Here is a 15,257-nt window from a genome sequence, read left to right on the forward strand (position 1 = left end):
CATGTAGAGAACAGACCACAGCTTGTGTTGTGGGATAGGATTATGCCACAGGAAGGGCTTAGTAGTTGTCTTTCCCCTATGTTTATTATGGACTGCGATTGACTCAGCTAAGAAACAGGGGAAAAGGAGAGTGTCTACAGCTACCCACTGTGAAGAAGGTTATGTAGTCTGTTTTGTTATTGATGGTGGGGGCTCAGTGTACTGCAGCCATCTACATGGCCAGAACCCCCCAGCAGAACTCCTGATTTTGGTCTATAACCTTTTCATTCAGCAAGTTTGAAAAGAGTTTAGAAAGTATGTAGAATTTTGATCTGGACTTCATTAAATTTGTTTGTACAGGCTTGGTTAAACAATGAAAGAAGAACATAAAAATAAGCATCATCACAACAATTTCCTACTGTGTGGTATTGGTTAAATATACACAATCAGCTTTCAAAGTGTACATAGAAATAATTATGGCATAGCTCAATATTTAAGACTTCTGCTTTTTGCTTTTTTTAGGAAATACTACCTCACATTACCTTATACATGTAATTCTGCACATATTTGAAATTACAGAATCAATTACACCTACATAAAGTACATAAAATAAACAGAACAACTCCCTTCTCAAAAAGCAACACAGAACAAGTGCTACTTCATGAGACACGAACAACTTTCTAATTAACATGAATTGCTGCTATTAGAACATTTTAAGGCAGAATAGCCTGCAACAATTACTCTTTAAAAACAGTCTGGTTTGTGATGAGTTATGCTCAGCCCTCAAAAGGCAAAAATTTAAGTAAACATTGTCATAATCATGCCCAAGATTAGCATGCTAATTAAAAAAAATAAAGTTCTCTTCTGGAGCATCTATTTTTCTTCTCCAATTTTGAGCCTTCCATGAAAAACACAGACTGCTCTGTATGCCTCCTCTTTAAAATTTCTTGTGTTACAGATGAATCAGTTAGTGAAAAATTTATGATTCATTCGTAGAAAAAAATTTCTTGAACTTCCCCACCTATGTGGCCCGAGGGTCATACCCCTACTGACTTATGTTCTAGCAAGCTTTCTCATTTCACCAGCAAGAAGTTCTTAATTTTCTTTTTGATATTGCATCCACGAGGATCTTGTTATTGAGTTATTGCTGAAATGGAAGGCATGATCAGACTCAAGATTTCTGGCCTTGCAGTCTGACTACAAGCACAGCTGGTAAGTATCATGGTTAATCACATATTCTGTGGTACAAAGTATTACAGGGAGTTTTAGTCTGAGAAATACTGTGTATCTTAGTAATGGTATTAATTGCAGATGGTTGGATATTTAATTTCAAATTTATGCTTTTCAAGCTCACTACAAATGAAAGGAAAAAGGCAAAATACAAGGCTACATGGTCAGTGATTTCCATCAGAGCTGAATCAGATGGTTTACATCTACCAAGACAGTCTGACAAGGAAGGAGAAAGAATAAAAGTGGGCAGGAGGCTGATTTTCTCAAAGAGCAATGTAGCAGAAGTCATTGCTTGCAATTAGATATTTTGATAGAGCAAAGCCTTCAGTGAAAGGCAGAAAAAAATAAAGGCCTCAACTCTGAGATTCTGAATCCTTGAACTTCCTGCTGGTATTGCTTGCTAGGCTTCAGACCACAAGAGCAGAAAGAATGAGTGCCACGTATAAATGGAGAAAATAGTACAGACAATTTTTCTAAAACTTACCTGAATGATCAGGCCCATAAAAATTAAGGGGGTGAGGGAAGCTGATTAGTTGCACTGAGATCCTAAAGTGACTTGTCCAGCCTATCTTTTGATCATAATAGAGTTTTTTCTTTTTTCTTTAGTAACTTGAGATTAGTGTCCTTGGAAGGATGCTTTACTTACCCTTTCGTATCACTACTGCATCCCAGTTTTACTCAGCATACTAAAAGAAAGGTCTAAGTGACAATATATACATTTCTATTTCCCTAAAATATCTTTTCCTTCTTTTGCCTTGCCCCCCACACTGTTCAATATATTTCCCAATTTTTGTTCTACTGCCAACATGCAGTTCTGCTGACTATTTAGTGAGCTCACTACTATAGCAGTACTGAATGCAAGCTACAGTAAATCTGTTAAAAATGTAAAAAAGAAGTGTTTGGGGCATTTAAGAGTAGTAGGACATGCTCTGGACAACAATCAGAAGGCCTGCCTAAAAATAAGTATTTTAACTTGTGCATGTATTGTCCATATTTCTACGTTTACAATACAGGTTCAAAGTCCTAAACTTAACTATCAAACAATCCAGTGCTTTCTGCAGTTTGGGAGGTTTGCAGACATTTCATTTTCTAGTAATCAGGATACTTCAGTATAGTCAGAAGGACATTTGCCATTCTCTTTAGTGATTCACAGTGTTACTGAGTGGCCCCTAATTTTTAAACATAATGAATTCAAGAAAGCTGTAACATAATTTGATGATTTAAGAATCTTCACCCTGATTAAACAAAACAGGATTTGGTGTCTTGATACAATATAAACTTGTAGTAGTTAAGGCAGCAGAATTTCATTAGTGTTTGCTCTTTGCAGGGGTAAAGAATTTTTTCCACTTTTTTTTTTCTGGTAAGTTGTTTCAGTTGTCCTTTTAAACTTAAAGCAGGTAATACATTAGTGTGTCCTGTGTTCTGATACTTAGATGATTTTTATATTGAGAAGTCATAAGAAGTTTCCTCTTAACAAATGATCCATTCATGATAATGCCACCATCTGCTGTCCAGAGAGGATGAAGAGCAATGAAAACAAAAAATAGCAAAATCTCAAATTCACTTACTAGGTACAGACTCCCTCCAGCAATCCACAAATCTTCAGGCATCTGGCACGGACTTGGCAGCTTTGTAATTGTGGGAAGTGAAAAATGATTGTACTTAAACTTATGCCTAGCATTCTCTTATTTTTTAGAAAGATAGTGAAATAGTAATGTGGGACCCATTTGCAGGCATGCATTTATGTATAGCTTCAGATGGCCTCCCCAAAGCATTTAAACTGCTGAGAACACCATGCATGGGCGAACTGTAGTGTTAGTGAATTCGGGATTTATTAAACTCCCACTCTCTCAGCTGTTTCGGAAAATTTGGTGCACTGTGTTCTTTTTCCTGCTCTGAATGGCACTGAGTATAACCAGTAGTAGCACCATGAGTTACTACTACCTCATACTATATTAGATATCCACTTTCTTTCTTTCCTTGCACTGAAATAATGAAAGAATTTCTTTTTCTAATGACATCAGTCTCTTCATTGCCTGTATATGCTCTTGTAGAGCAGTTGTGCCAAGCTAATTGAGTAAGTTGTCAAGTACAGGGCACAAGGAAAATGTTCTCTTGTCCTCCCCCTCTCCCAGCCCAGTTGCTTGCCTGTTGTTTCTGGGTTCCTAGTGAGTCCTCTGCACAGTCTGGGAGGAGCACTGCCATGCAAGCTAGTCATTCCCTTTTTCCTCTGCCTGAGCTGCTTCCTTCCTTTTTATTTTTAAAAAATTCTTTTCCTGTTCCAATTACAGGACAAGCTGGAATCACAGAAATGTAATGCAAAACTGTTCACCTACAGCTGGAGTTATTTGGGACTGATTAGATACAACTTACATGAACCAAAGCCAGTGATTTCATGCCTGATAGGCATCACAGTCAAGTTACTGGTGGAACCCTCAAAGTTGCCTAGAGGTGTGGGCACATGCAGCTAACTTCTCGTTTGTTTCTGTCCTTTTATTCCCTAACTGAAAATTCCACTACATCCAAAATAAATAAATAATAAGGGTCAAGTACTTTTGCTCTTTTGCTCCTCATGCACTCTTTATGACTTCCCTCTCAGATCAGACAGGTTGTTGGCAGTTTTGTACTCACCTGTATTTCCCTTCTGCCTCTCCCTCCTTACCATCTATTCCTAAATGTGATTTTTCTTTCACACCGCATGATGTGAAACTAATGCAGACTGCTGGGTAGTAGGTCTTAACTAGTTTAGACCTCTGTTATCTCACTTCCTGTCATTCACCCTTCATTCCAGTCCTCCCTCCCACCCCTTCTTTACAGCCATTTTTCTTAGATGACAAGATAGTGCTTAGAAGAGAGGTTGGGCATTTGTACAAGGTCTATTATGTAGAGTGATGCCACATAACACAGAGGAAAAACTAGTAACATGACCTCACTACACAGAATTTTCTCATAAATTGTATTTATGTAAAGTCCTTGGTAAAACAGTTGAAATTCTGCATCCTATTTCTTCTTGATTCTGCATCCCCTCCCATTCACTTGTTGTAGACTCTTGATTTTGGGATGTTTGCTTCTACTGAGCTATGAGGCATCCCACTTGCAGTATTTGCTTTTGCTGTCCAGACATCAGCACATAAAGATATTTATGTGCAAGCCCTACTATCAGCTTATTTACTAAGTGATCTTGTTATTCTGCTAAAGTGTGCATGATTCTACACCTGAATAAAGAAAACACCCACCCTTAAAAGGAGGCACTGGAATAATCCCTCAGGTCTAAGTGCCATTCAACAGATGCACCCCCGAGCTCTTAGGTCTCTTTGTCATTTCACAGTTAAGATACAAATGACCAAATCAGACATTATTTGTTAAGGGAAAATGGATGGGCAGGTTGTATGTAAATATACCCTGCCTTGGTAGCAAGAGTTCTGTTTGCCTCTAGTTTCAACAGAACCTTCTTCTCCTGGTGACCAGGATCCATTACTGAAACCCACCACGCAGGTCTAGGCAAACACTTGCCAATACAGGTTACAGCTTCTCCAGGGTTGCTTCCCTTCTGAGAGAGCGTGCATCTACTTTGTTCTTGCCAGCAATATGTGTTGCATCAGAGCATTCCTAACCTAACACAGCTTTCCAGAATGCAGCCCTTTTCTCCAAGGACAGCAAGTGGAACGGCCAAAAAGTGGAAGCTTTCATTTTTCCAGCTATCTTATGTGGATTTAGCCATTAACTTGGCAGTGAAATGACAAGAGGTTTCCCTTGTCTAAAGATGCATAATGTACTTGCAGAGCAGCTAACGGAACATAACCCTGCAGAGCAATAGAGAAACCCAGTACTTTTCCCACCTTTTTTCCCGCATTTTTCCCCCTTGGCGTCTCCAGGACAAGCTCGGACCGCGCTGTGCCGGGGGTGGCACCGCCCCTTTCAGCCGACGGGAGGCGCCAAAGAGCCGCTGGTCAGCGCCGCCTTTGGGCTCGGCTGTGGAAAGCTCGGGATTTTGTAAAACATCCCCCAAAGTTCGGTGTCTGACCCGCTGTCAGCACCTGGGCTTGCTTTTCTGTTACCTTCGCGGCCTGATGGCTCTGCCTGTGCAAAACTGGCTCCCTTATAGCAGCTATTGCTGGGAGGTTTTGTCCTGGGGAATGGCCCAGACCCTTCAAAAGCTTTTCTCTTCTCTATCGTACAATTGCTTGCTCTGTTTCATGCAAATGTTTATGTAATCCTTTCTCTCTATAATCCTATACTGATTAATGGGAGTTTCCCTTCCTTTCTCAAACATGGTGTAGTCAAATTTGTGGACTTTGATTCATTAATTCCTATGTTTTGTGTTTCAACCTGATGGCAGTGTTCTCATTTTTCTTTTCAATAGCGTGATCCCTTCTTGATGTCTCTTTCTCTTGCTCCAGGGCTTTAGTGTTAGCACAGAACTAATGTAACCTCTACTTCTACGGTGACTGCAGCACTGTGATATTGTTTCTATGCTTTGGCAAAGAACACAGCTTTTCCAAAAAAATGGAATATTTTTGGCTGGCCTATGTTCATTATCTGATACCATATAGAACACAATAATCAAGTATTTAATGCTTTTATGCACTAAATTAAATTGAATACCAAATCTAGCTTTAAGAGAGAACTTTCACTTGATGGTGTGTTAGCAAGGTAGTACCTGTAAGGTAAGGGAGAAGAGAATCAAAGTACGTGACAGGTAACCAAGGCATGGGAAACAATATTTGGGGTTACAATCTACAAGTGACAGATAGCTTTTTTGAGATAAACAACTGTTTTATCATTTTTATTTCTTTAAATTACAAGATTTTTGTAAAGGAAATAGGAGAAACAAATTACACTAATACAATTTTAACAAGCCTATGTTCATGTTACCAAGAGGGTGTGGAACACAGACTACTAAAATGCAAGCTCAAATAGAGACATAAGCATCAACTTCAGGGTGGAGCAACCCAGACAAATTTTTCCAACTTGGCAATAGATTGCACACTGCAAAGCAGCAGTGGTGTGCTATGTTTTGTGAACTCTGGACTCTGTTTCTCTCTCCAAGTCATCTTCTGCCCTCTCTAGAATGTCACTGAATTTGAGCAGTGAGTTAGAAAACTGAACTTGCTGTTTTCTCTTCTTCATGGCCCAAAATGTTACCTGATTAGCCAAGGTAGTGACTCCTGAACTCAGTGATCAGATTTGCTTCTGTATTATTTACTGACAGTGTCAAGTACACTTATAAGCTCTGATCACCAAGTACATTTCTCCCTCCTAGTATACTTCTCTCTCTTCTCCCAGTTTGGCTCACTAAGGGAGCTTTGAGAGTAACAATGGATGTCTACTGCACTATCTTACAATGGGTAAGAATACTGCACTATCTTACTCTACTATGTATCTTACAATGGGTAAGAAATATTCTAAAATAATGCTTTTGCACAGACTGCCAAAACCCATTATTTTCTGGATTCTAGATTCAGACTAGAATCTAGAATAAAGAATTTAAAGAATTTAAAGAATTTCTATTTTCAATAGAAAATTAATGTTACAATAAGAAAATAGTTCCATGAAGAGGTAATTATTGAATTATGGTGAGTTTCTCAACTATCTCTTATTTCTGCTCTTCTGGTTTGAAATAGATGAATTAGTAACATTTCCAAGTCTGAATCTTTCCCAATGATGCTGGAGAGTTTTCTATACCATGTATCTACATATGATACTTACCTGATGAATCAAGGTATGAGACAGGTACCACGCACCTTGGAGGATCTTACTCACTTTGTCAACTTATCTATTTTATTTGATGCTTCCTAACAGTTTTCTTGCTTAAATAGTTTAATATGAAATGAATTTTGCCAGGATTGATTCTTAAAAATCCTAGCAGGTGAAACATTTTGTCTTTTCCTTTTCCATGAAATCATGTTTTCTCTGCAACTAGCTGCCATCGTTCTAGTTAGTCTGGTAACTAATAGTTGCCTGTGTTGTGGTGTAAATGCAGAGCTCAATATTGAGGACTCATGAGGGAAAGCTGTGTGAAATACAGTTTTTTTGACCATTCTTAAGATTTCTAGCTTTTAATGAAGGCACAACTACCATTTCAAAGTAAGCAGTTGTACACAGTGTATAATTCATGTTTTCCCTTCTCGAAAATTTGATTTTATTCTAGCCATAGCTGTGCATTTCTTAAATAATTTACAAGCAGAATCTTTAAGAATGGATGTGAAAGTCTCCTCAGAATAACTGAGAAAAGGCTTTGCTAGTCTTAGTTTAGGCCTTCATATGCTAATATTTGCCTTTCTGATAAACTGCTAGAATACGCAGTTTTGTTATCATTAGCAGATTTTCTTCAGATCTTTCAGGACAAAGTTCTTTTTTTTGATGCTATTCTTGATCTTTCAAGTAGTTTGACATGTTCAATGTAAAAACAGCACAATCTTCTGAAGCTGCCAAATTACTGATATTAATGAGCTCCCATTTTTAACTATTAATGGCTTCCTATATAAAACAATTACAATTATGACAATCACAGATTGCTCATGTTTGAAACTACAGGTTATCAACCTATTATTGTAGCTGTTTGTTGTATATTTTAATCTCTGCCACTCTAGTTATGGGGAACCCTGACTTGAATGTATCTTATCTGCCAAAATTAAGTATTGGGTTCAGACCAGATATTTTTCTTTAAGCTGGATTACATAATATGAATTCATGGGAACTGGGAATAAATAGAACTCAATTCTGTTTATGTTGTGATATGTATAAGGAAGAAAAACCTCCTCCCCACTGATGGTTTGGCAGGATAGCAGAGAGGATTTCTTGGCCAAAGATCAGATTAAATAAATAGTTTCCATTTCTACGTTAACAGACAGACATTATCTTGTAAGACTTGAAAGACACTGACAGGAGACAAAAGATGGAATGACTTACTTCTTTTGCCTGAGCCATGTGGAAAAACTTGCATTGCTGTTCTGCTGTGCAAATAAATCACAATCACAAAAAAAAGTTGAGCGGCTTAAAAGTAGAGAAGTGACTTGAAACAACCCATCAGTGACATCCAAAGTAAATACAGAAGTAAAAGTAAGTAAATATAATTCACACATATAGAGTAAAAAGAAAATAAACTGTTTTCAGTATTGTGGAACTGCACCGAAACTGGTTTTAAAAGATACTGGGTATAATTTAAAGTCATGCTAATAAGGTTAAACAACTTGGGTCTCTCCCTGCCAGATGTGAGAATTCAGAATCATTTGAATGGAGTTGTTACTGCATTGCAAGTAAAATGATAATCACACTCTATTGTATGTAAATACAAAACTGAACAGATTTTAAATTCCCATTGGTTGGGAAATTGAGTAATTTTATAACTCCAGTGAAATTACTCTGATTTTATACTAACATAGTAAGGAGGCCCTTGGTCTCTTATCTTCTCTAAAGCATGCTGTGCAGCATTTTAATATTGCTCGGGAATTAACAGAAATCTCAATCATACTTTAGCAAAGCCTAAAAATACTTTCTAGTCAAATGTAGTCAATCTCAAAAGTACTGAAAATGTGCAAGGACACACAATTCTGATATTTACAGTTAGATATATGGCTATGTTAATAAATGAAGAGATTGTCTTAAAAGGCAACATAACAATTGAAACAAAATACAATTCATTATTCTAGACATAATAATAATAATAATAATAATAATAATAATAATAATAATAATAATAATAATAATAATAATAATAATGTTTCCCATGGGCACTGTGTAAATAAGGATGTAGATTGATTTTTTTAAAGTGATTATAATGTAAGTTTGAATAACTTAGATGTCAGTGACCAAAGCTGAACATCTAAATAGGGTCCCAGCTCTGATAAAGCAGCCACAATTTCCAGTAGTTTCTGTACATTTTGGCTGTAATGAACCTGAGGTGATATTGAAGGAACATGACATTACTTAAAATAATTTGGCATTAGATTCTGTTTCAAAGCTGAACATTTATGTTTTCTACCAACAGCACATTTAAGGAAAACATAAATGTAATATATTATCTCTCATTGTGGAAAACTTGATATTTAATGTGCATTGCTTCTATGAGCACCAGTGAGTTGTCTTATTTCCTTACTTTCTACTAAAGTATAATATAGAGGTAGTTTGCACTATTCTGCCATGAAGGAATACAACTGTTCTCTTGGGTACATTACTTCATGTGTATAAATTTCACATGGGTAAGAAGTGACCATCTTGTTTGCACAACTTCTGTTAGAAAATTAATTTAAAGGACTTCATTTATGCAGATAAGGTAGTGGATATTTTTCTAATTATCTTTATATAATTAGATGTGAATTAGTCTCTTCAAGATTGTCTCAACTGTTTCATTGATTTTTTTAATGTTTGCTTATGTCCCTTTTTTTGGTTGTGTGTGGGAATTATAAAACTCTAAACATATATATCTGGTACACGCTAAGGTCTTCAACAGCCCTACATCCTTAGCAAAAATCACAAAGGAAATAAAATGTTTAAATTTCTGCCTTGTGTCTCTATTCTTCTTCAATAACACCTGAAGTTCTGTTAACATATTTTTATATCCAAAAGTCAAGAGGCTCTCTAGGTGTTCCTACAGCTTCGTGTCTACAAAGTCATACCAATAGAAATACACTGACAGAGAGGCCGTGTTGGTTTGTGGTTGGATCCAGGACTGCAACGAGGCTTGGCCTCAGATTTGTTGGAATATCTAATGTTTAGAATTTAATAGGTGATGTCTTGCTTAGTTGCAATATTTTCAGTCCTTGTGCAGTGAATCACCTGTAGAACTTCTTATTGCAAGCACTTGCGAAAAAGTGCTTCCTTCATTCTTCTCTTTTGGAACATGGTCTTGGAAGGGGAGCTTTTTGTGACTGCTTTGGAAGCTCAGGGGCTGCCTCTGTCTTGGTTCATGACATATTTCATCTATCTCCTTTTCTCCCTGCTGTGTTGGGTGCTTTGGCACAGCCTTGCTCAGCAGCCCGCAGGGCGTCCAGAATCCCCCAGCTCGCCCCAAGGCTCCAGGAGCCTGAGCTGGGGCCATGCAGTGCGCCAGGACAGGCTACTGCCAGCAATGGGGAAAATTCTGAAACACCCTCGCTTCTGTTCCTGGCCTCTGGCATATATATTTGTCAAAATGCTGTTTTCAATCTATACGTTTTGTTGTTTGCCTGTCAATATTCATGCTGGTTATTTAAACTTTATTGAGGCAAACAGTCATGTGCTACATCCCCATGGTACAAAATAGCTAGAGATTGACACCTGTGAACGCTTCAGTGGTATGGTACCAATGCAAAAGTAATTAATCAAGTTTGTGGATTATATACCTCATTCCTTTATTTCCAGTCACCGCTGTCTTGCTTCTGTATACATAATAATTAGTTTTCAGACTTTGCATTGTACATCCCCAGGCCATTTTTTGATATTTATGCAGTTAGTTCAACGAACTTTGCTTAGGACTTGCTATGTGATTAACAGTCATTACCTTCCAGATTGCCCATCTTACAAATTACCTAGAGATTTCATGTTCTGCAATTAAGTTTTCTTATTACCTTTATAAAGCCAAAACATTTTTGTGGTGAACTCGCCTAGCTAACAAACAACAAAGGCTTTGTGGTTGTGCTCCAAAGATGATCCTCGTCCCTGTCAGCAGCTGCCAGAACAAGCCATGCCCATGGAGCTGTGAGCGGTTCGCCGGGGCTTGTCACCAGCACGCTCCTCGCTCGGGCAGCCTGGGTGAGTGGATCAACAGCGAGGGAAGGAGCACGGCGGCTCCTGATCTGCAGGGAGCTCTCCGTGCGCCCGGTGCCCCCCGCGCATTTCCTGCAGCGGGAAGGAGCGGGGGCTTTCCCGGGACCCGGGACGCTGCCCCTCCCGCGCGGGGGCGGGCACGCTGCCTCCTCCGACACGGGCGGGTGCCGGGCGGGCCCGGTCCGCGGGGGTCAGGCTGGAAACGAGCGTTCCAGGGGAGAGAAGAAGGGGATAACCGGGCCGGAGGCAGGCACCGGGACTCGGCGCTGGCGGCGTGGCCGCGGCCGGGCCCGTCCTCCGCCTCTCGGCAGTCACCGCCCGGGGCCGGACTGCAGCGGGCTGGCCGCCTCCCCCGCCCCGCCGGCGGAGCGAACCACTGCGGCTCGCCGAGGAGGTGAGGCACCTGTCACCGCGGGCGGCGGCGGCGGCGGGCGGCCCCGCGGCGGGCGGCGGCGGCGGCTTGGGGCGCGTCCGGCGGCGGGGGCGCGGCGGGGGCGCGGCGGCGGAGGGGCGGGCGGCGGGCGGGAGCGCGGCCGCGGCGGCCACGGCGCCTCGTCCTCCCCCGCGCCGCCGCCGCGGGTGTGCGCGCGGGGCCGTGTCCGTGCCCCCGCTGCCGCCGCCGCCGCCGCCGCTGCCTGCAATGGCGTTGAGGCGACGCGGCGGCTGCTGCCTCCTGTCAGGCGGGCGGCGGCAGCGGCCGCTCTGCGCAGAGGAGGCGCGGGGGCAGCGCTGAGTCGGGCGGCCGGGGGAGTCCGTCGCGGCTGTCGGCTGGGTAAGGCGGCGTGCGCGCTCGGCGGCACGGGCGCCGGGCTCCGCGGGGAACGGCGGCGGCACCGGGCTTTTGTTTCGTGGGGGCGGCGGGCGCCTGCCCGGGCACTGCCCCGCCGCAAGGTGCTGCCGGCCCGAGGCCCCGCGGCTCCGGCCCGCCGGGGCGGCACGGCCGCCCGAGGGGGAGCCGCCGCGGGGCTCCAGCGCTGCCCTCTCGGGTTGAGTTTATTGCCTCCTGCGAGGGCTGCACGGCTCGCCGAGGGTCTCTGCCCTGTGGCATTTCCAGTCGCCCGTGGCGATCGGCGGGAGCGGAGCGGGAGGTGCGCGGGGACGGGCGCGTCGCTCTCGGTGCGACGGCCGCAGGCTCCCGGTACCGGCACCGGCACCGGCACCGTGTGTGCAGCGGCCAGAGTGAGGCGTCCCCGCCTCGGCGGCGGCGGCGCGGCAGGGCGAGGGCTGGGGAGCAGGAACGGAGGGGAAGGGAGAGGAGGTTGGCTCGGGAGACCCCCGGGGTGCCCTTCGCTGGGCTGCGGGAGCCGGGGATGAGCCCCTGGGGCCGGGCCGTGCGAGCGGTCCAGACCCCGGCTCCGTTTCTGCATCTCCTCGTTGGTACCTCCGGGGTCTTCCAGACGATAAAACCTCTGCCCGTGATGAGGGGTAACTTTCTCTAACGGGATTTCACTTCCATTACCCTGTCAGCTGAAGATGTTAACTTTGGGTGCAGTTTTTGTATTCCCTCGAGCTGATGTTTAATTTGCCTATCTAAGCATATTATCTTTGATCGTGTTTCTACCATTATGTTTCTCTGAGCGAGCAAGGATTGTCTTGCAGTGCCTCATATTTCATGTCACATTGCCTTTCCTTTGCGTGCATATTTGTGCCATGATACTATATTTGTGAATGGAAAGCTACAATTATTTGTTCTTTCACTATGATGTTATAGATTATAAATTATGCAACAGTCAATTTGAAAAAGTTGGTAATGGCAAGTTTTCACATGTCTGTGCGGTGTTGGTTTGTATTTCTTTTTGCTAGTTTTTTGTAAACATGTCAGAAAATGGTAAATGGAAATTGTGACAGACTTAAAGTACCTGACATGGTTTCAGAAAACCCTCCTTTCTATTGCAGGTTAAATCAGCCCTTGTTCTTCAGAGTCCTCAGTCGTGCTGCTTTGTCAAAATTGACCGTGTGCATTAAGACATTGGCCTCCAGATCTGTCAAGTATGGTCCTGCTGAAGGGCAGTGGCCCCTGAGGAAAAACGCTCCTCAAGCAGGATCTGCTGTGGCAAACTACTGAGAGCGGTACCGCAGAAACTATGCAAGCAGGTTTCACACTCCTGAAGTAAACATGATGAAAACAGAGTCTTCAGGAGAAAGATCCACCCTCCGAAGTGCCTCTCCTCACAGAAATGCTTACAGGACTGAGTTCCAGGCACTGAAAAGCACCTTTGACAAACCGAAATCAGATGGAGACCAAAAAGCGAAAGAGGAAGGAGAGGCCTCACAGAGCAGGGGAAGGAAATATGGCTCAAATGTCAATAGGATCAAGAACTTATTTATGCAGATGGGCATGGAGCCCTCTGAAAGTGCTGGAGTTGCCCCTAAAACCAGGGGAAAGGGTGGCCCTCCATCACCTCAAAGACGAATTAGGCCCAAAGAATTTGTAGAAAAAGCAGATGGTTCAATCGTAAAGTTGGAATCGTCCGTGTCTGAAAGGATAAGTAGATTTGACACTATCCATGATGGTCCTTCCTATTCCAAGTTTACTGAAACTCGGAAGATGTTTGAGCGAAATGCTCATGAAACAGGACATTCAAATCGCTATTCCCCAAAGAAAGAGAAAATCATTTCTAATGAACTTCCAGATGAGTGGTGCATCTCTAAGTCTAACAGAGGCAGCATGGATTCACTGGACAGTCTTAGCCCAAGGACAGAGACTGTCTCTCCAACTGTGAGTCAGCTCAGTGCAGTTTTTGAAAACACTGACTCACACAGCGTAAACGTAGAAAAGTCAGAAAACAACGAAGAGTACTCTGTAACTGGTCACTATCCACTTAACCTCTCATCTACTGTCACAAATATCTCCTCCCCAGTTGCAAACCTTGAGGGGTTCAGTCCTTTGAAAGAGACCAGCACGTGGTCTCCCCCAGCCAAACAGAGTACAGGCGTGATGTCTGTTGAGAACTCTCAGCAGACTAACACTTCTTCCACACCGAGACAGAAAGTGTCCACAGGCACTTTGGCAGGATCAAAAACAACTGAAGAAATAAAAAAGAGCACAGAGGCAAGTGCTGATTCTGTTGAGAGTTCTGCAACAGGTCAACAGGATTTGGTCGGTGTGCTTGACAGCGAAAGATCTGTGGACAGCTGTGCTAGGAGTAAGTCAAAAACAGAGACGGGAGTTTTGGTGCAACAGAAGGAACAGTCAGAACCCACAGAAGATATCTTTGATCGGCCTGAAGCTGCAGAGTTAACAAGAAATGTAGCTTCAGGTGGTGATTTTGCCACAGATGCTACTGAGTCCCATTATGATGAGGAAAGTGAAAAAGATGGGCATGAAGATGTGAATAATTTTCAGAGTTCCCATGTGTACATGCATTCTGACTACAATGTGTATCGGGTACGATCCAGGTATAATTCTGACTGGGGAGAGACAGGTACAGAACAGGATGATCTGGATGACAGTGATGAAAATAACTGTTATGAACCTGATATGGAATATTCTGAAATTAATGGATTGCCAGATGAAGATGAAATCCCAGCCAACAGAAAAATACAGTTTAGCCGGGCTCCAATTAAGGTACAGTTTCTTATGTTCCTTTTTTTTTGCAATTTGGTTTGTTTTCAAATGCAGCTTTATTTGAAGGAGATTTTGGCATTTGATCTTGCCTCCAAAAAGATTTCAGAGGATCTTTTGATACATGTCTTTATTGCAGTCAGTGAACATAATCTTAAATGGAGTAAGGCTGCTGAGCTCTGATGAGCTCGTCTCATTTCATAGATTTTCTGATGGCTGACTAAACCAGCAGAATTTGAGCATGACAGCTGGGCTTGTGAAGTTCAAGAATTTTGCCATGCACATTTTGACTTCTATGACTGCACTGTAACCATTGTGAAATGTCAGTGTGGGTATTTGGTGACTTTTATGCTGCTTGTTTGATTTCATTTGAAATCACAGCTTCTTGAAATTGAAAAGCTTTTCCTCAGCTTTCAGCAGATTCTTAAAGTACCTGTCCTGAAGTACAGTGTGATCCTCTAGTAGAGGACTGTTAATATTCCAGATCTCAGTTAGTATCATCTTTTGTAGTAGCACTCTCATTTATTTAAAACTTCTAAAGCATTTATATATCTATAAAGAGAGTATATCGTAGTGCTACAGAAGGGTGAAATCAATTGACTGAAATATCTAGTGAAGGGTGTGCTTTTTGCAGAGCTGTTATGGTTTGTTTTTAAGTACCTTAAATTACCACTAAGAATGTAGTTTCCAGTGCTTTTCAGTTCAAGAAGGAATAACTAGTAAATGGCTTGTTAAG

The 15,257-nt window shown here is 42.2% G+C and overlaps 1 protein-coding gene across 1 annotated transcript in view; it reads left to right on the plus strand.

Moving 5' to 3' along the window:
* The first annotated feature begins 11,639 nt into the window (after positions 1 to 11,639).
* Positions 11,640 to 15,257, plus strand: part of PPP1R9A (protein phosphatase 1 regulatory subunit 9A) — a 130,587-nt gene continuing 126,969 nt past the window's right edge. The window contains exons 1-2 of the mRNA XM_066553506.1: positions 11,640 to 11,728; positions 12,853 to 14,524. Coding sequence (XP_066409603.1) covers positions 13,073 to 14,524 — 1,452 coding nt within the window. The 5' untranslated portion in view covers positions 11,640 to 11,728; positions 12,853 to 13,072. The remainder of the gene's footprint in view (positions 11,729 to 12,852; positions 14,525 to 15,257) is intronic.

Source organism: Molothrus aeneus, chromosome 1 (assembly GCF_037042795.1).
Source record: "Molothrus aeneus isolate 106 chromosome 1, BPBGC_Maene_1.0, whole genome shotgun sequence".
NCBI classification, from domain to species: domain Eukaryota; kingdom Metazoa; phylum Chordata; class Aves; order Passeriformes; family Icteridae; genus Molothrus; species Molothrus aeneus.